At 47.1% G+C, this 24,609-nt stretch overlaps 2 protein-coding genes across 10 annotated transcripts in view; both read left to right on the top strand.

Moving 5' to 3' along the window:
• The window catches only part of kmt2a (lysine (K)-specific methyltransferase 2A), a 54,263-nt gene extending 40,576 nt beyond the window's left edge, over positions 1–13,687 (top strand). For all 5 annotated transcript variants that reach the window (XM_021587356.2, XM_021587353.2, XM_021587354.2 and 2 more), the window contains exons 22-34: positions 65–182; positions 654–732; positions 823–983; positions 1,214–1,381; positions 1,493–6,083; positions 6,216–6,284; positions 6,373–6,539; positions 6,741–6,815; positions 6,963–7,137; positions 7,844–7,948; positions 8,172–8,255; positions 8,452–8,581; positions 8,920–13,687. In XM_021587356.2, the coding sequence (XP_021443031.2) occupies positions 65–182; positions 654–732; positions 823–983; positions 1,214–1,381; positions 1,493–6,083; positions 6,216–6,284; positions 6,373–6,539; positions 6,741–6,815; positions 6,963–7,137; positions 7,844–7,948; positions 8,172–8,255; positions 8,452–8,581; positions 8,920–9,195 (6,198 nt within the window). In that variant the 3' untranslated portion in view covers positions 9,196–13,687. The remainder of the gene's footprint in view (positions 1–64; positions 183–653; positions 733–822; positions 984–1,213; positions 1,382–1,492; positions 6,084–6,215; positions 6,285–6,372; positions 6,540–6,740; positions 6,816–6,962; positions 7,138–7,843; positions 7,949–8,171; positions 8,256–8,451; positions 8,582–8,919) is intronic.
• Positions 13,688–18,763: 5,076 nt separating this feature from the next.
• c1qtnf5 (C1q and TNF related 5) lies at positions 18,764–22,684 on the top strand. 5 transcript variants are annotated; one of them, XM_021587350.2, is made up of 4 exons: positions 18,765–19,100; positions 19,675–19,861; positions 21,132–21,367; positions 21,523–22,684. In XM_021587350.2, the coding sequence occupies exons 3-4, from the start codon at positions 21,139–21,141 to the stop codon at positions 22,056–22,058; spliced, it is 765 nt and encodes a 254-aa protein (XP_021443025.1). In that variant the 5' UTR covers positions 18,765–19,100; positions 19,675–19,861; positions 21,132–21,138; the 3' UTR covers positions 22,059–22,684. The 5 variants fall into 5 exon arrangements, with proteins under 5 accessions (XP_021443026.1, XP_021443025.1, XP_021443024.1 ...); XM_021587349.2 differs by having other exon boundaries at positions 21,129–21,367; XM_021587351.2 differs by lacking the exon at positions 19,675–19,861 and having other exon boundaries at positions 18,764–19,100; positions 21,107–21,367.
• The last annotated feature ends 1,925 nt before the right edge of the window (positions 22,685–24,609 follow it).

Genomic DNA, 24,609 nt, shown 5'->3' with positions numbered 1-24,609 from the left:
TCATGGTGAGGAGAAGGGTGTACTTGTAGGTACTTTGTTTGAAATGCATGACTTCCTTGCCCAGGTGGTGTCTGAGTCTGGCTTCGAGGTCACGCGGAGGATCCTAGTGGACCTGGAGGGGATCAGCATGCGGAGGAAATTCCTGACCGGCCTTCAGCCGGAGAACATCCACATGATGATAGGTGTGTATGTTTATTATCCCACTTCATAGCCATATATAGAGATCTCTATGGACTAGTCCCAAACAGCACCCTATTTCCTATTTATGGCATTACTTTTGACCAGGAATCATAGGGCTCTGGTCAAAAGTAGTGTACTTGTATAGAGAATAGGGTGCCGTTTGCGACGTTCACTACATATGGCTCTGCTTACTCTGTCTGTAACCTCTCCCTGGGACCCCCAGCCGTTATCTGATCATATTTGATCTATTCCAGAGCTATGCAGCACACCTGATTTTTCAAATGGTCGACTGATCATCAAGTCCTTGAATTAGGTGAATGAGCAGTGCTAGTTCAGGGCTTTCCCAAAGTAGTGAAACAGCCAGGGGACGTCCGTGGCGTTTTCAGACACTAGCTGGCCCAACAAACATGTTTCTGACTGGCCTCCTTGGATTAGGGGCTCTTAACTTTTTTTTTTCTTTTTTTCCATCGCAGGCTCCATGACCATCGATTGCCTTGGAATACTGACCGAGCTCTCGGATTGCGAGCGCAAACTCTTCCCCATCGGCTACCAGTAAGTACACACAGTGCTGCGCCTGTCTTTTTATGTGAAGCAGTCAGTGCAACAGAAGACTGATCAGTCAGCTGGTTTCTGTCAACACAGGTGTTCCAGGGTGTACTGGAGCACTCTAGACGCCCGGAAGCGTTGTGTCTACACCTGCAGGATCCTGGTGTGTCGTCCCACTGTGGTGGAGCCTGACCTGAAGAGTGCTCTTCCAGAGGAGAACCGCACCATCTCCCACAGCCCTTTTATGCCCATTTTAGGTGTGTGTGAGCCAGAATGCTGCATCACTACATTATTAATTATTCAAATTTATGCGGCACTGCATTTGGTCTAGTTTGTTGCCGGCGTGTAAACGCATTCAATACGTTTATTTGACACGTGCACAGGGTACAGCAGGCAGAAAACTGTACAGTGAAATGCTTACTTGCAAGCTCTTCCTCCAAAATGCAGTATTCTGAAGAATTGATTGCATTAAACTTTTCATTGACAGACAAAGCCCTGTCTCCGGTGCCCGATCCTTTTGACTCTCTGAAGCCCTCCAACCGCCTGTCCCTGCTGCCCTCCAGCCCCAATCCTCCTAAAGTTTACACACGAAACAGGCACCCCAGCTACCCCCCGTGCCAGCGCTCCCCTGGCTCCAGACCACTTCCATCCCCAGGTATCTTCAAACTCTTTACCCCAATTACCTCAAACTGTCATTGTAAACTCCCATTCACACGTGGAGACATGCAGTATGGTAAAATGTGTTTATGTCCATGTTGTTTTGCAGGCGGATCCTCTCAGTCGGCCCATGAGATTGTGACGGTAGGGGACCCACTTCTGAGTTCCAGCCTAAGGAGCATCGGCTCCCGGCGCCACAGCACCTCTTCCCTCTCTCCCCAGCCCAGACAGAAGGTAGTCTCCCCTCCACAGGCCGGGGTGGCTGCCGCCATGAACCAATTGGCCCTGCTCTCTTCTTCCACCCCACCCCCTGTGCTCTCCTCTTCCTCTGCTTCCAGAGACCTGGGTCTAAGGGATACAGGGAAGCCGCCCGCCGGCGGAGTCCGAACGCAGAGCCGCGAGACTAGCTCACCCAGCCCTGGAGGTCAACACAGACACCACCACAGCATCTCTGAGATTAAGACAGACAGTGGGAAAGAAAGTGTGCCTTGCAAGCAGGCTGTGGGAGAGAACCCCAAACTTTCCCCAATGGCCCCAGGGATGGCAGGAGCGAGCCAGACCTCCCCACCACCAGGTACAGGTGTCCTGACAGGGCACCAAAGGGCCAGCAACTGCAAATCCCAGGCGGAGAAGGGGAAGCAGGGCGGGAAGGTCCCAGACCTGTCGACTGGCGTCACGCTCCTCTCCCGCCATTGTGTCAGCACGACCCTGTCCAAGGACAGAGGTGGTGGTAGTAGTAGCAACCCCGCTAAGGAGGGAAGCGTGACCTTGGCGCAAGCCTCTAAAGATTCTGTGAAATTGGGGTCTCCCCAGCCCCTGTTCCACAAAAGCATTGGGAGGCAGTCCCAGGACTATCTGTCGGGGCCAGCCCCTGCCGCCGCCACAAAGCCCCTGTGGTTTTCGGGGGCCGATGATGACGTCATCAAACGGAGCTCCCAAGCCACTCCGGCTGTTCCCTCCAGCCACTCGGCCGCCACCACCAAAGACAAGCACTCCAAAGTCCGAACAATCGACAGCCGAGAGACATCTAAAGAGAGGGAGAAGACCCCTCAGAACACCAACAAGAACCCCACGCTCAACAACAACAATGCTAAAGAGACTGGTGGAACCACTAACGCTCCAACCCCGACCTCACAGAACTGCAACAGCAAGGCTGCAAACCTCAGTAACAACACCAAAGCCATTGGCAAGCAGGAGGTGGAAAAGCTGGAGAATCAGGGAAGAGGACGATCTTCAAAGAGCAGGGAGAGATTCTCCAGTCCTGAGAACAGCTCCAGCCTAGAGGCCATCAAGCAGCCCAGGATAGCCTCGGAGAGAAGCATGAGGGCTTCACAGGTTCAAGCAAGAGTAACAGCCAATGAAGTCGCGGCTGCTAGAGACAAAAAGCGGGCTATAGTCAAGGCGTCCCTGACGCCGCTGAAGACCGACCCGAACGGGACTAACACCGTGAGCACTTCCTCTGACTCCTGCACTACCACTTCCATCTGTCCAGTAGGCCTGGAGGGACCCCCCCACCGCAGGTCTTCCTGCTCCATGCTCTTCTCCCCGTCGGCCTGCTCAGTGTCGAACAGCCCGCCACTGCACCCCGAGGACCGTGAGGAGAAGCGCCTCCTGGCTCACTGCACTGAGGACGAGGGGACCAGCGATAGGGATGACCACGCCTTGCTGGAGGAGGAAGACGGGGACAAACGCCACGAGGACGACAGTGACTGCTCGGGCTCGGCCAAGCGGCGTTACCCAAGGCGCAGCGCCAGGGCCCGCTCCAACATGTTCTTCGGCCTGACTCCTTTCTACGGGGTGCGCTCCTATGGAGAGGAGGATATCCCTTTCTACAGCAGCAGTGGGGACGGGCCTGGGAAGAGGAAGGCCGGGGGCGGCAGGCGCTCGGCCGAAGGCCAAGTGGACGGGGCAGACGATAGGAGTAACTCCTCCTCAGGGGACAGCGGAGAAGAAGAGGAAGGGGGATTCAGCCAGTGTTCCAACAAGGATCCATACTATTACAACTTCACCCGCACCATCATCAACCCCGGCCCTGTGATGCCCTCAATCGAGGGGATTGACCAGTGCCTGGGGAGGGGCTCTCAGCTGCAGCGCTTCCTGAAGGATGAGAAGGAGGAGAGGGTTGTTGCTGCTGTGGATGGAGTTCCCACCCGGAGTCTCCTGGGCCACCAGCAGATTGGCCAGCTGGACGGCATTGATGACAGCTCAGAGAGTGACGCCAGCGCGAGCACCACCACCACCACGGCCACTGCAGCGTCCTCTTCTCACAAGAGCACAGGAAAGAGGAAGGGCAGAGAGAGGCACATGGAGAAGCTGGAGCACGACTCTGGGAAGGAGGTGGACAACAGCAGCGGAGGGGGTGGGAGCAGCGGTAGCAGTAGCAACAACAGCCGAGAAGGCAGGAAGAGCCAGAAGGACAGCTCTCTCCCTCTGGGAGGGGTGAAGTCGTCCCAGAGACAGGACCCCCTGGAGGCCCAGCTCTCACTTAGCACTGATCTGCTCAAGTCAGACTCGGACAACAACAACAGTGACGACTGCGGCAACATCCTGCCGTCGGACATCATGGAGTTTGTCCTCAACACGCCCTCCATGCAGGCCCTCGGGCAGCAGCCTGAGGCCTCCTCCTCCGAGCTCCTCTCCCTGGATGAGGGCTATGGGGTGGGTGTCAACCGCCGCAAAGACATCCTCTTCGAGGACTTCCCTCAGCCGCTGGCCAGTGCTGAGCCCGCAGAGAGTGGGGTGAGCACTTCCATCTCGGTCGAAGAGCCATATGGTCTGCCTCTGGAGCTGCCCTCTGACCTCTCTGTCCTGACCACTCGCAGCCCCACCATCAACAACCAGAACCATGGCGGCCTCATCTCAGAGGGCTCAGAACGCACCATACTGTCCCTGGCAGCCTCTGACGAGACCATCGCAGAGAAAGGAGGCGAGGACAAGCAGCAGAGAGGAGGGGCCGGTGTGTCCCCTGAGAGCCAGCAGGAAGGAAGTGGAGGTAGCCGAGAATCTCAGGTAAGAGAAGGCCACATGACCCCGGAGCAGTTTGAGCATATCACTAGTCCCTCCCTGGGCCAGGTGGTCGAAGCAGATAACCAGGATCTGACCAGGAGCTCTGGGACCCCCGTCCTACCCAGCTCCCCCACCCCGCCTCTTCAGGGACAGAAGTACATCTCTGCTCCATCTTCAGTCAGCCCCGGACCCTCCCAGGTGGCCAGTATGGCTGTGCAGACCACCTCTCATTTAAAACAAGGCTCGGAAAAACTCATAGTGGTCAACCAGCATCTGCAGCCCCTCTACGTCCTACAGACGCTCCCAAATGGTGTCACTCAGAAGATCCAGATCACCCCATCGGTCAGCGCAACAGGAGTGATGGATACCATGACTCTAACCACAGGGCTCACCACCGGGATAACCACCTCCCAGCCCATCTTTCCTGCTGGGGGTAAAGTGTTGGGCACCATGTCCCATCACCCTCAGATCCATACTTTCACCGGCACCACCCAGACGGGCTTCCAGCCTGGCATTCCCAGCACCACCTCCGGCCTCCTGATCGGGGTGCCTTCCCACGAGCCCCAGATCCTGGTGACCGAGGCCGGACGGAGGCACGACTTGGCCCCCAACGTCACCATCGTGTCCAGCGCCGCCTCCATCTCCACGTCCTCGGCCGTGCTCGTGTCTGGACACGGCAAGAAGCGACCCATTTCCCGTCTCCAGCCGCGGAAGACCAAGAAACTAGCCCGCTCCAGGAGCCAGCCCACCCTGGCCCCGTCTGAGGTGAGACCCAACATGACTCTGATCAACCTGTCCTCGCCACAGATAGCCCAGTCCGGACTGGTCGAGCTGGGCACCCTGACCACGGCCGCCACCACTTCTCACCGCAATGTCCCCAACATTATCAAGAGACCCAAATCAGGAGTCATGTACTTTGAGCCCATCCAGCAGAGGAGGCCTCTTCCCAGTGGGCAGCCTGGCATCCTGGGCCACGACTCCTCCACCCACCTGCTGCCCTGCACTGTCTCGGGGCTCAACCCCAACCAGTCAGCAGTGCTGAACATGGTGTCCATGGCTCAGCCCAGCGGGCCCGGAGGCCTCATTGCGCCAGGCTCTGTCTCTCTCAGCACCCCGGTGCTCAGCTCCGCTGAAATCACGGGACCCATCAGCAGCCTCCTCTTCAAAGCCACCCCGCACAACCTGGGCCTTCCGGAGCAACAGATGCTCCTCCAGTCTGGAGCACCTCTGATGTCTCAGCTGTGCAGCCCTGCCCAGACCTCCATCGCCAGCAGCATCTGTGTGATTCCCTCCCATCAGACCATCAGCATGTCCTTAAGCCAGCAGGTGGACCCGGAAAGCAGCGCTTTCCAGCGGCAGCAACACCCGGCAAATGCTAGTGGACAACCTGTGGCTCTGGCACCCAGCCCGGTCTCACAAGACTCCGGCAAGGGACATCCGGTTGGGGTGTTCTCCCAGAGTTCCCGCTCTCAAAGCTCAAGCGCCATGCCTATATCCAGGTCCTCATCAGAGCAGAAACAAGAGCTGAGGTGTAGCGCTGCAGCAACGGCATTTACGGGCTCTGGGAAAGGGAAGCAGAAAGCCAAGCGGACGAGGCAGAGTCCCGACAAGGCCAACGGGAAGAAGCACAAGGGTTGGCAGACAGAGCCTCCTCGGGAGACGAAAGGAGACCGGGCAGCACCCTCCACTCCTGGGTAAGATTCTCACATAAAAGATAACTCATGAAATAATCAACTAGTACTATACTGATTTCACGACAAGTGTGTTATGATACTATGGTTGGCATCCGCTACATATCCATATTTGAATTCCCTCTACCACTGCAGCTCTAGAGAGCCAGTCTCTAACGAGTCCATGGACACAGGCAAGCCCAGAGACAGGGGCACCTGCAAAAGGTAAGTCATGCAAGCTTGTCATCCATTTCCATTTTTTTTTCTATACTATTAATATGTCAATGGGTAATGTTTATCCTGCTCTAACCAGTAAAACCAGTGAGTTCCCTGAGGAGAAAGGCGAGACAACTGCTAGCTCTCTACTGGTGGCCACCCCTGACCAGGAGGGCAGCCGCATGGACCACAAGCCCAAGAAGGGACTCATCTTTGAGATCTGCAGCGATGATGGCTTCCAGATCCGCTGCGAGAGTATCGAAGGTATCCGAAGTCCTGACCTTATCCTCTTGCTCCGTGTTTCCATGCAGCATGGTTGTGACGCCCAATGGTAGAAAATAGCTCTACATTTATTGAAGTGAATGTGTAACAGTCAAGATCTCTCATTTCCAAATCCTCGCACAGATTAAGAAAACTACATGTGTACTTCAATGACCTGTCGTGTCTTCTCCCTCTCACCCACAGAGGCCTGGAAGTCCCTGACAGATAAAGTCCAGGAGGCCCGCTCCAACGCCAGACTCAAAGAGCTCTCCTTTGAAGGTACCATTTCAGATTTGTATTTCGTTTATGCCGGTTCATTTCTTTTGAAGAATGAAATGGTCACTCATCAAACTTTGTATCCTCTGTACCCCTCGACTCCTTCCTTTGTTCTCTCTCTCTCATTCTTTCTCTCTCTTTCTCTCTCAGGAGTGAACGGTCTGCGGATGCTGGGGGTCCTCCACGATGCCGTGGTGTTCCTGCTGGAGCAGCTGTATGGTTCCAGGCACTGTCGCAGCTACCGCTTCCGCTTCCACAAGCCCGAGGAGGCCGACAAGCCCCCGATCAACCCCCATGGCTCGGCCCGCGCTGAGCTCCACCAGAGGTACAGCTCTCTTCCAACACATAAAGACATAGGATGCAGACAAATGCACAGAATTTGCTGTAGGAAGTGCAATATGACCCCATAGACACTGTATATTGGAATGGCAAAGAGTTGAAAAACTACAAACCTCAGATTTCCCACTTCCTGGTTGGATTTTTTTCTCAGGTTTTTGCCTGCCATATGAGTTCTGTTATACTCACAGACATCATTCAAACCTTTTTAGAAACTTCAGTGTTTTCTATCCAATACTACTAATAATATTAGCATCTGGGACAGAGTAGCAGGCAGTTTACTCTGGGCACCGTATTCATCCAAGCTGCTCAATACTGCCCCCCTGTCACCAAGAAGTTAGTCATCACTGAGTCATGACTGGACAGGTGAAGACCATGTGGCGGAGACCTTGACCCTGATGAATCATGTCTAATTATTGATTAGTTCAGGAAGCACTTCTAAAGTTTTATTTTATTTAGCTGGACCTGAGTCTATTAGTTTTCTTTTGATTGTTGAAGAAATTCAGATCTATGCATTCTACTTCAGCAATTAAAATGTAGTGAGACGTTTGTACACAGGCTCTCTTAACTGATGTTTTGGAGCTGATAACTGTGCATTGTCATTAACCAATATCAAGTCCCTATTTGGGAGAGGTCCTTCCTAGGGTTAAGAGAGTCATTGAGTTGTGTGTCTGCTCCATCTGCCTTTGCCGCAGGAGGTCTGTGTTTGACATGTTCAACTTCCTGGCCTCCAAGCACCGCCAGCCTCCCGAGTACAACCCCCACGAGGAGGACGAGGAGGTGCAGCTCAAGTCTGCTCGGTGAGTCACGCCGCCCCGTTACACAATTCCTGTTTTTAGTTTATTTTTACTTCAGAAAATCAGGAGGACTATTTCTTTATTCTCCGTATCATCAATACAATGGACTTGTAGTCTGTCGTCTTGGTGTTCTGTTCACATACCCGTATCCACCGGTTGGAGCTTCACGGTGGTAGTAGACCATCCTTCCTTCATTGTAACACACTGTGCTACTGTTGTTTTTCAGCCGGGCCACCAGCATGGACCTCCCCATGCCCATGAGGTTCCGACACCTGAAGAGAACGTCCAAGGAGGCGGTGGGGGTGTTCAGGTTAGGAAAACGCTGGCTCCGTGACGTTTCGCCTGATACAAATCCAAATGCAGTGGGATGGTTTTTAACAAGAAGAGGAACTACTACCGTAGCTTTGCTGTAGCTACGTCCTTGTTCCAGAGAGTGGGGTTTAAAAGCGGGAAACCTTTTGTTGAACCAGTTGTCACTTAGCCCCTGTGTGTGCTCCCCCTCACAGGTCAGCCATACACGGCCGAGGTCTGTTCTGCAAGAGGAGCATCGACGTGGGGGAGATGGTGATCGAGTACTCGGGCAACGTCATCCGCTCTGTCCTCACCGACAAGCGGGAGAAGTACTACGACGGCAAGGTGAGGGAGAGAAACCAGGCGTCAATGGAACACAGTCCTCTGTGCTCATTCGCTTCGAGTCTGAACGGGGTCCCTTTCGATGGGCAAACGTTGTGGAACGTTGCAGATAGAAATGTCATGAAAAGAACTTGCGCGAGTCCTTATTCTGCTTGTCCGAGAGGGACGTTCTGCATAATGACGGTATTTTCTGTCTGAATGTTCTATAATGTTGGGCCCTGCTGAATGTGGTTTTCATGTGTCAACATCATTAAACCATTCAGGATCTTTTAGTCATTTTATAATGCAATCCTCAGCCTCAGGCGTCTCACTCTCTTCTCCTCCCGTCCCTCCCTCTACAGGGCGTTGGCTGTTACATGTTCCGCATTGATGACTACGAAGTGGTGGACGCCACCGTGCACGGCAACGCCGCCCGCTTCATCAACCACTCGTGCGAGCCCAATTGCTACTCGCGAGTCATCAACGTGGACGGGCAGAAGCACATCGTCATATTCGCCACGCGTAAGATCTACCGCGGCGAGGAGCTCACCTACGACTACAAATTCCCCATCGAGGAGCCGGGCAATAAGCTTCCATGCAACTGCGGAACCAAGAAGTGCCGCAAGTTCCTCAACTAGCCCCCCCCTCCCCACGCTGCTGTGTGATGGTAGTGGCGTTAGCGGTCCTTCTCCCACTCTGCCGAAGCAGTCGCCTCGACTAGCGTGGCGCCATCCATGCAATGCCAGGTCTTAGAGTGCAAAGTGATGCTTCCAGTACTGACCTCTCTTTTTGCTGTACGGCTTGTGCAGAAAGAGGCGCGTTACAGACCGGGTTAAGTTCGATACAAGCTATGTTTTTGAAAGAGAAATTATTATTGTGCCTCTGGTTGTTTTTGTTTACTTTTCAGACTCTGAGAAGTCAAAGGAAATGGTAACTGTAAGATTAGCAATTTTCAACGTTTTCTGTCTCTGAATGATTCAAAAATATTTAATTTTTTTTAAATTCCCTTTTTGTTCAGAATTTTAACATCACCTCACATTATTTTTCTAGAGATGATATCTCAATTCTGTGTGAGCATAGAATCCATTGATTATGTGCACACACAAAAATAAGAATTCCACCTTGTAAGAGTTCCATTTTACACACCAAAGTGCAATTTGTGGAAGGGAATTTTCTCTGCATTTTAGAAATAGAATGAGGACGTATTAGAACCGATCAGAGGACGCTTTTCTCTTGGCCTCATCTGTTTATACACATCTGCCTGTCGGAATGTGCATCCTGTGCAGCCTTCGGAGTAGCCGCAATAACATAAAGCTTTGCTTGGGCTGCTTCGCTGTGTATTCAAAGACACTGTAAATAGTTCCTATGCCTGTCCAGAGCAACAAGTCGCAAGATGTGTTAGGAAGAGAAACACTAGAGGGAGCTGGGGTCGAAACGACAGAAGGAAAGAAAGAAGCCTGTAGATTATTTATTTTCTAGTTGTATGTTATCGTTAAGCGCGACTGTACTTGTACAGCGTCATTGTCAGACACGTAGTCGTGCGGCGGTCATAAGATTGTCGTGGCCGTGACTAGCAAGCTAGGCGGAGATTCTGGTGGACTGACAGTTGAGGGACTAACTTTTTTTATTTCTTTTTTTTTTTTTTGCTGTAGTAAATGTTATTGTTGGTTTTGTATAGGAAAAATGATAGACTGAGCCATCTATTTGTGTCGCAGGTATGCACTCGTTATGTCGTCTTATTCGAAATTTGGTTAGAACAGAGTCCGGAATTACAGCGATGAGAACCAAACGTCATCCCCCTAAATCTGATTTCCCCTTAAGCCCGTTTGAAATTATGGCCTATTTCATGAATTACTGTTGCAAAGGAATTGTTTTTTTTGTTCTTATTTTTTTCAAATCGGGTCATTTGAAGTCTTGTCTCTTCTGGCTCTTTTTTGTTATGGGCAGAAAAAATATCATGCTTGCTTTGAGAATGTAAATAATATATATTTTTCTATACAAACGACTAAAAAGCACTCACTAGTGAATAGCACTTAATGTTATAAATAGTATTTATATTTTTTAAGAAATCCTATTTATTTTATTGCCATTTTTGTAGGAAATAGAGGTTTACAAACACTAATGCTTGGTCTCTACATTTTTTTTATTTTTATTGAGCTGCCTTTTTTCAAAGCTGTTTTTTCGTTGCTGTTAATTTCATAGCCTGAATGTTTCTTTTTGGATTCCAAAGACTGAAGCTGTCGCTCCCCGCTGAGCCCAGTCCACCAGTAGCTCTATTTGTCAATCAAGGACATTTCCATTGACTGCATGTTAGCAGCATGGCATTATTATATGCCCTTGATGGAGTCTGTTAGTGCTCATCTTTTGGAATAGCTGTCTGATATCACCTTTTTCCAGCCTTAATTCCACGCGTCACGCGGAGGCTCCAGCCAGGCCATTCAGACCTGGGCGTTTCACCGTGCGCAATTCATTCATGCTTTAAAAAAAAAAAGTCTCTACAAATTCCAACATCTCCCTTTTGGGATCAAACACGCTCCGTGATAATCCGCAAACTGTAAGGACATAACCCGGTTTAATGCCTATAGCCACATCAGTGCTCCAAGATTCCCCATGGTAGTGTTGCCTTCATATTAATACCTGTCAATGTTTTATGGTTCTAATCGACTCCCTCGTAAAGTCCAGCATTTGGTTTGTGGCATTTACATGAGACAGGCTACACGTGGAAAGCTTTTTAGAAGCTCCGTAGAAGCTGATTAAGTTAGGAAAGGTTGGACGAGGCTCACCCTTTACCATTGACCACAATGCAACCCCTGTTAAGAGTTCATCAACTCACTTGATCTCTTCGCTTTGCATTTGTTGTAACTGAGCACGCCTTGCTTAGAGAACTCTGACTTGTAACAGTAGTAGATTGACAGAAGTAGTCCCGGTTTTGGTGAGAATGGGGACATTGGGTACAAAAAGTGGATAGGTTGATGACCGGCATATATTTCCTCGAACGAAGCTCACCAAATTGCTGCTTTGTGCAACTCTGGCTCCAGTTGTCCTATAGCGAGCCACTTCAGGCCAGTGACTTTTTTTGTTATGTTTTTGGTTTGTAAAATGAGTTTTTTCCTCGTAGTCTGTTGACTTTATATCTTGTAAGGCCGTCGCAGAATCTCTCCAACCCTTACCCTGCCCAGGCTGTGAAGTGAAACCATAACTTTGCCAACACATTGCACTTGTGACAGGCACTGACTTAACATGGGAAATGACGTTCTACCCATTGTAAACACAATGGGTTCCTATGTTTTAAAAACCACAAGCACAGATGCTGTTTAAGCTCCCTTAGGAATTGTGGCCCCCAGGAAAGTGCACTTCTACTCGACCTTCTCCCAAGTGTGTAAGGGACGTTCAGAGTGCAGGGACCACTCTGGAGGCCAACAGTGAACACTCCTCAACTTCCTTGCAGCCTGGGTTTTGCCAGCTAATTCAGGGATACAGTTTTGGTTCAGCTCTCGCTGTCCTCCCATCCTGGCTAGCCTTAGGGTGAGGCACAGGGTCATGCTGAATTCTGCTGCTAGGTCTTTAATGAATGTATATACAAAAACTAAATTGTGGTGATTTCTGCTATCAACCACGTTTTTGTTTTTGAGTTAAATAGAACCCACAAAAAGACTGGGGAAGATGACCTCACAGGACAGTTTGTTTGTTTCATTGCAGAGGGAAAAAGATTGAGGGACGGCTTTCTAGTTTAACGTCAAAAGGTCACACTGAATAAACTAAGACTTCAAAGATAGCTTTGGTAATCCTTTTACTAATCCCAAAGGCTCCGTCTCTGACTCCTCTACAGATCCATAGCAGTAAAGTGTGACGTTTCAGTACTTGGTGAACAACAACCCATTAGTCAAGTGTTTTTAAATGGCAGATAGATTCCGTTGTTTCTTGGACTTCATAATACCATGCCACACCAGTGGCCCTTTTTCCTTCACTTGTAATTATGCTATATATACATAAAAACATATACCGAAACAGAAATAGTAACATGTACTTCAGTATCTATACAATATACGGAATGAACAGACAAACTTAGTTACAGTAGCAAACAGCAGGTTTGTAATGGTTAATAGCAATGTTCAATGTACTCTATAATGGTTTTATGTTACAGTATCAGTTTAAAATAACTAACGTACATCATCTTTGTATATTGATGTCCAGTACCAGTTTTCCTGTGCCTGTGTATGTTCCATTGGCAGGAGCATTGCAGTTTCTTTCACTTCTTTTTTTTTTCTTTTTTTTTTTTGCGAAAAGAAACAGTATTTATGTGATAAGATGTATAACGTGGTTGTGAACTTCTTGAAGTCAGCCATTTTGTTTTTGTGTTTGATTGTTGTAGTGAATGTTTTTTTTTTTTTTATTCTTTGTAAATTCTTAACAGGGATTTTAGACTGCTTACTTGATGGTGGTATAATTGAGTTGAGTTTGTGGAGAACAGGAAAAAAACAAACTAATCCCACCAAAATGTTATTTTACAGTCTTCCATGTCTCCCTTACCACCCCCCCCCCCCCTCTCTTTGGAAGCTTTGGTTGTACTTATGTCTTGTTTTATAGAAAGTGATAATGATGATACGTTTTTATTTATTTATTTTGTGTATTGGAACATCCATGAATTTAACAGGTCAAGGTAGTTGCCGGGAACCTGCTTGAAAGAAGTTTGAAAAAAAAATACTTAACTGTATTTGTAATTTTATAATTGTTCCTTGTGTATAGAACTTATCAGCCTGAGAAGGGACGTGGCATCAAGGGGAGTTGGCGGTAGGACTTGGGAACGGTTAAACGGCTCTTCTTACGCCTTGAATATACCTTTTTGTCTTGTTAACACTTCCTCCTGAACTCCATGAGAATAATGATGATTATGATACTATTTTTTTCCCTATTAGTTGTACATCAGTGTTCTCTCATCTGTCACAGAAATGAAGGAAAGTTGAACCACAATAGTGAACCACAAATTACTTAAGGTTGAATGTATAATTAGGAAACACAATTGTACATAACTGTAAAAAGAAAAGTTTCTAATCATGTTTATTTTCTATGCACTTTTTTTATTTAAGTGATAGTTTAAATAATAAACATGTCTCGTTTACTCTTTCTTAAGGCTCTGTCTCTGTTTCTGTACCTTGTTCCGTCAACCTAGAATATAGTCCACATATTGGTATGTGTTAGTGAGAACATGCTGGGTTAGATTTCCCCGATTTTAGCGACGCAACGTAGGCTTACAAATGTTTTTAACTGTGCATTGTTCCTACAACGGCCGACGATGTAACATGCGTTTTCCAAAACGCCACGCAGAAAGAGCGTTCGCCAAGTGTCGTTTGGAGCATGTAGATACTGATAGGATCCAAAGAAAGGCAGTGCTGCTCTCTGATCAGATTTCTCCATTCAAATCTTAATGCTAACGTTGTAATTATTTCACAATCCTGATGATGGATCGGCACCTAGAGAGCGACATCCCCTTATGACTACAAATATTGAGGCGGCTTATTCTAATGCTTACTCTGATGCACTAAATCGCATTCATTTGACACATTGCACACTTCACATATGATGAAAAATATTCAGGCAAAACAAAACAGACAGTACCCTACAAATTACTAAATTGACTGAACGTGAAGTTGATTTCAATATCTTTGAAATGCACTGTACAAAACATTAAGAACACCGTCCTAATATTGAGTTTCACCACCCCCTTTTGCCTTCAGAAGAGCCTCAATCTGTCAGGGCATAGATTACAAACTCCATCGTTCTACAGGGATGCTGGCCCATGTTGACTAACGTTCCAAACGTGTAGTAGCAGATAACCATCTTTGGTCAACTGAGAAGCAGTTTGTGTGTTAGAAATAATAGGCAGTGTTTTGGGTTTAGTGCTCCAGGACACAACAGGTGGCACCTCAGATATAATCCTGCTAGCAGCCCTCTGATTGAGCAGATCACATTTCACTATATATTCTTCTCCCAGACCTGGGATTCCTCAGATCAGCTAACCAGATCACCCCACTGATACTAGCGTGCCTCTACCTTTTAAAGCTTTATTCACATGCTCATTGCTTTTCCAGCCAGCGCCTCAGATGGAACGAGAGAGCTGGAGGAAAGAAATTGAGAGATAGCGTTAAGGAGAGTGGATGCAGAGATGAAGAAAGACTGAATTCTCTATGGACTGCTGGAGAAAATCCAGGTGGGAGAGAAAATCGAAATAAGAGGTGTTGGATTAGGGATAGGAGAGCACAAAGGAGGAAATTATAGGAGGGAAGAGGTTGAGAGGAAAGAGAAGGAGGCAATGCAGAGAAATGTAGCAGAGAAGGACAGAGGGTGAGGAAGGAGGAGAAGAAGCGGGAGGAGGTCGTTATGAAAGACAAGGGTCTGGATAGACAGAGAAACTGGAGAAAAGTTGGAGTCGGAGAAAGAGAAGTTGAAGAGGAATAAAATAGTGGAAAGGTTGACTGGAGAAGAGATGGAAGAAAATGAAAGGAGATGGTCAGAATGAAAACTGATGTGGAAGAGAAGGCAAAGGTGGAGGTGAAGAAAGAAGTTGGAGGGATTGAAGAAGATGAGGCAAAAGAGAGGGAGAAAAGAGAAAGTGGAGATATTTGAGAAATGGAATGATGAGGTGGAGTGTGTGAAGCTGGATATGGAGGAGAAGATGTAAGTAGAGAGGGTGAGGACAAGAAAGAGAAAGACATACAGAAACTCAAGTCCTTCTGCTCACCCGATCTAGAATTCCTTACAATCAAGTGCCGGCCATTTTACCAACCAAGAGAATTCTCGTCACTCACAGCTGTGTGCCTTCCCCCTCAGGCAGACAACAGGACGGCCATCAAGGAACTTCACTGGACTATATGCATACTGGAAACCATACATCCTGCGGCTACATTTATTGTAGCTGGGGATTTTCAAACAAAGCAAATTTGAGAACAAGTCTACCTAAATTCTTCCAGCATATTGGTTGCGCTACGCGCATGCGCAACACTCTCGACCACTACTACTTCTGTGATGCATACAAAGCCCTCCCCCGCCCTCCCTTTAGCAAATCCGACCACGACGCCATCTTGCTCCTTCCGTCTTATTGGCAGAATCTAAAACAGAATGTACCAGTGACGAGAACCATTCAACGCTAGTCCGACCAATTGGAAGCCACGCTTTAAGATAGTTTTGAACACGCGGACTGGAATATGTTCCGCTCAGCCTCAGAGAACAACATTGACCTATACGCCGACTCGGTGAGTGCGTTTATAAAGAAGTGCATTTGAGATGTTGTACCGACTGTGACTATTAAAACCAGAAACTGTGGATGGATGGTGGCATTCGCGCAAAACTGAAAGCGCGATCCACCGCATTAAACCATGGAAAGAGGTCTGGGAATGTGTCTGAATATAAACAGTGCAGCTATTCCCTCCGCAAGGCAATCATCAAGCGACTGCAAGTACAGGGACAAGGTGGATTCGCAATTCAAGGGCTCAGGCACGAGACGTATGCGGCAGGGTCTACAGGAAAACACGGACTACAAAAATAAATCCAGCCACGTCACGAACACCGACGTCACGCTTCCAGACAAACTAAACACCTTCTTTGTCCGCTTTGAGGATAATACAGTACCACCATCACGGCCCGCTAACATGGACTGCCCCCTCCTCCTTCTCCGTGGTTGACGTGAGAAAAACATTTAAACGTGTTAACCCTTGCAAGGCTACTGACCCAGACGGCATCCCTAGTTGCGTCCTCAAAGCATGCACAGACCAGCTGGCTGGTGTGTTTACAGTCATATCCCAGTCTGTTGTGCCCACATGCTTCAAGGTGGCTACCATTGTTCCTGTACCCAAGAAGGAAAAGATGAACTGAACTAAGTGACTATCTGTCAACATGAAGTGCTTCGAGAGACTAGTCAAGGATCATATCACCTCCACCTTACCGGCCATCCTAGACCCACTTCAGTTTGCATACCACCCCAACAGGTCCACAGACGAAGCAATCGCCATCACACTGCACACTGCCCTATCCCATCTGGACAAAAGGAATACCTATGTAATAATGCTGTTCATTGACTACAGCTCCGCATTCAACACCATAGTACCCTCCAAGCTCATCATCAAGCTGGAGGCCCTGTGTCTCGACCCTGCCCTAGGCAATTGGGTCCTGGACTTTCTGACGGGCCACCCCCAGGTGGTGAAGGTAGGAAACAACATCTCGACTTTGCTGACCCTCAACACTGGGGCCCCAAAAGGGTGCGTGCTCAGTCCCCTCCTGTACTCCCTGTTCACCCATGTCTGCGTGGCCATGCATGCCTCCAACTTAATCATCAAGTTTGCAGACGACACAACAATAGTGGGCTTGATTACCAACAACGACGAGACAGCCTACAGGGAGGAGGTGAGGGCACTCGGAGTGTGGTGTCAGGAAAACAACATCTCACTCAACATCAACAAAACAAAGGAGATGATCGTGGACTTCAGAAAACAGCAGAGGGAGCACCACCCTAACCACATCGAAGGGACAGCAGTGGAGAAGGTGGAAAGTTTTAAGTTCCTCGGCGTACACATCACAGACAAACTGAAATGGTTCACCTACACAGACAGTGTGGTGAAGATGGCACAACAGCGCCTCTTCAAACTCAGGAGGCTGAAGAAATTTGGCTTGTCACCCAAAACCCTGACAAACTTTTACAGACGCAAGGCTCTCCAGAAGGTGGTGCGGTCTGCACAACGCATCACCGGGAGATAATCAACAACATCAACCACCCGGGCCACTGCCTGTTCACACCGCTACCATCCAGAAGGCCACTTTAATAATGTTTACATATCTTACATTACTCATATCACATGTACAGTTGAAGTCGGAAGTTTACATACACTAGGTTGGAGTCATTAAAACAATTTTTTTAACCACTCCACAAATTTCTTGTTAAACTATAGTTTTTGTAAGTCGGTTAGGACATCTGCTTTGTGCATGACAAAAGTAATTTTTCCAACAATTGTTTACAGACAGAGATTTTCATGTATAATGTATAATCAGGTCATAGACCAGGTCCTGCCGTGTAGTTCTGGGCGGATCCCTCACCTTCCTCATGATCACTGATGCCCCACGAGGTGAGATCTTGCATGGAGCCCCAAACCGAGGGTGATTGACCGTCATCTTGAACTTTCATTTTCTAATAACTGTTGCCTTCTCACCAAGCTGCTTGCTTATTGTCCTGTAGCCCATCCCAGCCTTGTGCAGGTCTACAATTTTAACCCCGATGTCCTTACACAACTCTCTGGTCTTGGCCATTGTGGAGAGGTTGGAGTCTGTTTGATTGAGTTTGTGGACAGTAGTTTTTTATATAGTTCAAACAGGTGCAGTTAATACAGGTAATGAGTGGAGAACAGGAGGGATTCTTAAAGAAAAACTAACAGGTTTGTGAGAGCCGGAATTCTTACTGGTTGGTAGGTGATCAAATACTTATGTCATGCAATAAAATGCAAATTCATTACTTAAAAATCATACAATGTCATTTTCTGGATTTTTGTTTTAGATTCCGTGTACCTATGATAAAAATGACAGACCTCTACATGCTTTGTAAGTAGGAAAACCTGCAAAATCGGCAGTGTTTCAAATACTTGTTCTCCCCACTGTACATGCTGGTGTGCATGGAGAGACAGCAATCAAAGTGAGTGATAGTTCAGTAAAATAGGTCACATCCTCTTTAAGAATGGCTGCAAATGGTTAAGTGAGATGTGGGATGTTTATTTCACATTCCTCAATCAGCTCAAAACTGACAAGAGGAGAGGATTCCAGCCAAAGTCTCTATTGTTTCAATTTCGGGAGAAAATCGGAAGAAAGAAAAATGTTGCTTCACTCTAAGATAACATAGCATAACTTCAAGTCTCTCCCTGTCTCTTAACTCTCACAAAACTGATCAACTGTCTCGGCGTTAAGGCTAATAATTAAGAATCCTCTGATTCGAAGGCCTTACTGCTTTTTGAGGAGTTCACAATATAGGCTGTAACAGTAGGCTGTAACAGCAGTTAACAGCATTGCTCAAGTTTTCCAGGACTTTGACTCAGTGTATAGTGGATACATGTCCCTGACCAGTGACCACAACCCCTTGATCTTCTCCCACTGTTTATGTTTGGGAAAGAAATTCCTCCAGTCTCAAATCTTTAAATCGTATGTAATCTGCCAACCTTTGTTATCCTCGCTGCACCTCCTTTTCCCCACTCCCTCGCTTTCCTGATTTCTCAACATCTCTCTTGTTCTGATCCTGATCTTATTGTTTGACTTATTGAAGACTTATTTTCCTCTTCATTATTTGTGCTGGGGAGACTTCAAATATTTCCCTCCTACTCTCACTATATTTTCCTCTCTGTCTCCCACCCTCCCTCTTTCTAATTTGCTTTCATTGCCGTTTCCTTCCCAGGCTGAGAGTTCTCCTCTTTTCCCAGGCTCTTTGGCTGAAAGCAGCAAAGATAACTTTGACTGTTTTCACTTCAGCACAAGGCAAAGACGGCTGCTCCTAAGGACTTTTGGACGTTGACTGGTAAACTTTTTCTTCAAATAATACCTGATTGAAAATAGTTGTATATGTTTGCTGTCTGCTGTGAGTAGGGGTGGCTCAACGTGATCTACAATAAGGAAAATCATCTATTTTACATTGAGAATATTTTGCTGCCACACAAACAGTCAGTAAAGGAATGGAGGAGTGCATGTTTCATAGGCAACTCATTTTGTTTTGTAAATGTGTTGATGAATTCCTATGTAATTGGAATATAAATGTCTTATTGAAGTAACAAATAATGTAGCCTATTCGTCACACTGGCTATCATATTCAAATAGCATACATTTTTTCGAACCAGTGATAACACTGCTGCTATCCTTATCAGAAACGTTTTATACTGGGATTCTTTGTGATACTGCTAACATCCCCTGTATGTTATTGGATGGTTAGTTGCTCAGAAAGTTGCAACAATACATACCAATGTATTACTGTACTTTGCATATCGTACTCCCACGCAAACAAAATGGGAGTTGGTGGTCATTATAGGGGATAGGGATACAGAGGTCTGCAGCGTCTCAGAATCCAGTGTTTATCCTGTCTGTCTGTTCTTCCTCAGAATGCTGACACAGCTTTTGGCTAGTTTCTCCACAGGCCAGCCCTCTCTGCTCTGCACGGGTCTTTAAATGCTGCCATAAAGAATACAGCAGCTGAGGCCGAAATATATACCACTGACTCACGAAGGTGGCAGTGAGATGAAAATAACCTGGAAGACAGTGCATTGAGGATTTCATCTTTTATCAAAGGTCTTTTCTGGCCTTAAAGTAATATTTGCTCGTAGTAGAGCACACTACACGCTGGAAGTCCTTATTCGACGATTGTTCTATGGTATGGCTAAAACGGATGTTTGAATATGGGCATATGCTGTGGCAGTGATTTCAAATGTTCAATGTGAGCATAATGTTGTGTGATCAAGTTGCACAGCTCTCTACCACAGGGTCCGCTCTTGCTATCGGCAAATTGATTGTGAGGTTCTCTGGAGACATGCCCTGTCGTTCCCAGTGTCTGTATGTTCAGGCCTTGTGAGGCTTGTCCTTGTGCTGCAGTCCCATGGTAGCCAACAGTGTTAGTCTGGAGACATACTCTCTCACAGCTGGCTCCTCTCTTTCCCAGCACTGCTAAAGGAGGGGGCGGAGACACTCTCCCTCAATTCAACACGCTCAGGCTTACACACACACGCACGCACGGGACGGACAAGATGATCCTGAACTCACGCCAAAGGAAAGCAGGGATTAACACTGAGCTTTTGTTTTGAACTGTGTAAATAATGATTGCTTCCATTCTGGCACTGCTGCTCTCTTTAACATTTAATGTGAAACAGCTGTTTTAAAAACGGAGAAAACAAGTTTCCTGAAGTGCAGGTTACTGATGCCAACAGCTACAAGCAGATATAGGGTATGGTCATTATCTGATTGCTCCTTTTAAAAAGGTGTAATGCCTGTCGGCCATAGGTGTACGCTCTCATTAAATGTACTGGGGGCCTATACTCCCAATGCTTTGTGTCCGTGGTATGAGGAGTCTTCTGTTATATTTTTAGATGGTTACTCCCTCTCTCCAGTTGCATGCTTTCTCCCGGTCATCTGACCCCTCCTCTTAGATGTGTCCAGTTGAGTGAGAGTCCAAGTCTGTATTCACAATACATGAATATGTCCATAAGAAAAGCTGATTCAATCTCTACTATATGATACGTTACACTATATTACATGTTCTCTTTCTGCTCTCATTTCATATCATCATTCTTTGAAGGATATTTCCACTCATTTCAGCACATAGCATTTATGGGTTCAAGTGTTTGTGTTACTAGATTTCCTTGTCATTTATGTAACCTTTGCGGTATGGTGCTTTTCCTATCATCTGCAGAACAAATCAATGAACTCCATATCTATTTATAAACTCACGGATGGAACACTATGTGGATCCCCTTGAAAAGTCAGTTCTAGAGAAAAGAGTATCAAGTAGAAAATGTATTTTCTATTCCTTTATGTTGACAGAGAATGTTTCTCCTCTACATAGTAGCATTGAAATGAAATCACTCCAGCTATGGCCCCTCCTCCTCCTCCCCGTTCTACTGGTCAACTTCTCCAACCAATTAGAAGACAACAAGATACCGCCCAGTCTGTGTACGGGACACCCAGGTATCCCAGGCACCCCTGGGTTGCACGGAGGTGCTGGCCAACCAGGAAGAGATGGGAGGGACGGGCGTGATTCTGCCCCTGGGGAGAAGGGAGAGAAGGGAGTCGGGGGAGAGCCAGGTACAGTCACATCAGGGCACCATACTTTCTACAACATACTGTGGACTATAATGATCCATGAGTCTTTCCTTGGTTCAATTGGTTTACTGTTGGTTCAAGTGTTATTGAATGAACAGTAGTAACAGGACTGTGTCTTTGCCCTATTCTCCCTAAAGGTGACACAGGCTTTAGGGGCCTCACTGGAGACCAGGGGAACCCTGGAGATAAAGGAGACAGGGGGCAGTCGGGGGAGTGCGCCATTGCTCCCAAATCAGCCTTCAGCGCCAAGTTGTCCGAGGGCCGCACCAAGCCCGTGGCGGCGGAAGACGCTGTGCACTTTGACAAGGTAATACTCAACGAGCAGGGCGACTACGACATGGAAACAGGACGCTTCACCTGCAAAGTGCCCGGCGTCTACTACTTTGCGGTCCACGCCACCGTCTACCGGGCCAGCCTGCAGTTTGACCTGATGAAAAACGGTCACACGATGGCGTCGTATTTCCAGTTCTATGGGAACTGGCCCAAGCCAGCGTCTTTGTCCGGGGGCTCGCTGCTGCACCTCATCCCGGGCGACCAGGTGTGGGTACAGATGGCATTGGGAGAGTACAGTGGTTTCTACTCCAGCTCTAAGACTGACAGCACCTTCACTGGCTTCTTGGTGTACTCAGACTGGAAAAACTCTGCTGTCTTCGCCAAGGGCGAAGGGGTATAGACATTGGGGGGGACCAAGTTTAGTATGGGGGCTGGGGGTCCTGCCTCAGAAAATATTTCAACATTTTAAACAAATTTACTGCCATTCTACATGATTCGTGGCTTCTTTAGAAGGAAACTCTGGTCTTTGCATAAACACATTAAGCAGTAGACTATGGCACATACCATACTGATGAGTTGTGATGATGAATCAGGTGAACTGTCGTGCTTTCAGCTGTGCTTCGGGTTAGCTATTTGACTGCTGCTGTGCGATGGTGAATACACAGTTTTTGATCTACATGCATCATTGTTTTTTTGCCTTTACAAACAAGGACAGGGGTTTAAATGAGACATGTTGGCTCCTGCAGTTGGTAGGAATTAGCAACATAAGAAGGTTATATATTCAGTTTAGTGGTGGAGAGGTAAAGAGGATTCAAGAAGACATCATACAGGTATGTGAGCTGTTTAGGACTTCCAACTGTGACATCACTGACTGATGTCATGGTACTTAGACAGTTTTTTGTGGAAGAAAAAAAAAAGAGTTGTAAAGTATTCAAACGTAAGCCCTAAAATAGGCTTTTCACAATCTTTTAACGTATCTGTCTGTGCAGCCCTCAGTTATGTCACCAATAAAAATGTCAACTCTCATGACTGGCTTTAATACCTAATACTGTGGCCAGGTAAGTACATCTATGGCATCACAACAAACAAGGACCCACAAGAGAGTGGACATCAGGCACGATGTGCTCAACAAGGACAATATGCCTGGTTCCACGTTACATATGAATGATTATGATTCAATGACAAGCCGACAGCTTGTCTGCCAGTATAATGGTGCTGTATTACTTCTAAGATTATAATGTTTATTATCCAAGAAGACCCCCCAAAAAAGTGAAAAGAGACTATCAGCGTGGATTTATTTTCCACCGAGGCCCCTGTTTACTTCAGTCTAATGGCATCACCAAACACATGGGCTCCTCTCTTATTAAAGCAGAACTCACAGTAGGTGGAACTAGTGCCACAGCCGCCCCACCAGCATTGTTATTGTTTTCAAGGTGAGGAGAAGTCGCGCAGCATGATGAAAAAAATTGCGTCATATATTGTGCTCTTCTATTGTGCGTGCTATGATGTCTGAGGGGGAAAAACAGTGTGCTTTGATTTCAGTGACTTCTTTGTTGTTGTAATATTGCACATGGAGGTGGCTGTTTCACCATTGGGGATCTAAACTTCAAAGTACATTGACAGACTCTTAGCTACAGGCAGACACTCTTTACCTTGCGCTTCCAAAACCAGTGGAATGCTTCTCTAACTGTTAAATATTCTCACTTTGAGACAATGAACTCATATTTTCCCCCATTTGCCTCAAACTCTTGGGCAAAAGGATGTTCCCAAAATACACTTCAATAGTTTTTGCCCTGAAGAAATGAGGGAACGGAGAGTTAAACAATCTTCCTCTCACTATTCACGTCACTCTTTTCCATTAGTTCAGGCCCTGTAAATCTCTCCCCCTCTCTCTCTGACAGCAAGAATGCCAAACAGTGATGAATGAGACAGTGATGTCATTCATTGACATAGCAAGCATGGGTGAGTGTCTAAGAGGAGGAAAGTCAAAGAACAAGATAAAAAAAAATACAAAGATACTGTATCACAACACATTCAGATCTTGTGTCTTAAAAACCTTTATGAAGCTGAATCTATTGCCTGCCTGGGGTTACTGATATAGAATGGTAAGAGTAACTTTCTCATTGATCCTATGGTGAGAAGGAGAGTCCCTTTGTCCACATGATGGCAGAGTTGTATCACCACAGCACAGCAGTGCCTCATTCAAAACGATTTGTGCCCATTGGTTACTGGAGGCAACATGGAGGGAACTGGAGGGAACATCTGTTACCAAGTGCCTCAAATATAAGAATTCACAAGTTATTTGTGAGCCAATTTATCTTGGTAGAATATGTAAGATAACAGTCTTTAGGGGTTGAAGTGCCCTGCTGGTTATAACAACAGTAGCTAAATGTTTAAATTACATTTACAAAGACATGAACTTATGGCCCACTTCCATTTTCCTCATCCAGCCCGGCTCCAGCCCATAAACTCTCCTCTCGTCGCCTTATTCATGGACAAATGTTTATGCAATGCATCCTTTCCTAGATTCCTATTCTACTTCGAATCCATCACAAAGTGAAGGGGGATCTTGGAGTTTGAAGCAGTCCATGGCCCTACTGTGTGGGGGCATGGGCATTGAGAGAGCTTTTTAAAGAGTTCCCATTGGCTCAGGAACTATGGAATGTGTGTGCTGCATAACGGTAAGAGAAACTGAAGCAGAGATAGGCCTACACTTCCTTTTAGAACGAGGCCCCGAGCCAACTGTGAACGCCTGTCTCCGGTGTGAGTAAGATGAACACTTAGGACAGGTCACGTGCTGCACTCAGAAACGGGAATGAGAAGGGAACTATTCCATGAGATTGAACTATTTAAATATACAATTGTGTGCGCCCTCCTTAAAATTCTGTGTCACTTAGTCTGTCACTGAACTCTGGACATTGTATGTCATTGCCAAATAGCGCCATCCCATT

The sequence above is a fragment of the Oncorhynchus mykiss genome, chromosome 27, assembly GCF_013265735.2.
Source record: "Oncorhynchus mykiss isolate Arlee chromosome 27, USDA_OmykA_1.1, whole genome shotgun sequence".
NCBI classification, from domain to species: Eukaryota; Metazoa; Chordata; class Actinopteri; order Salmoniformes; family Salmonidae; genus Oncorhynchus; species Oncorhynchus mykiss.
This window is presented reverse-complemented; position numbering and strand designations above follow the sequence as displayed.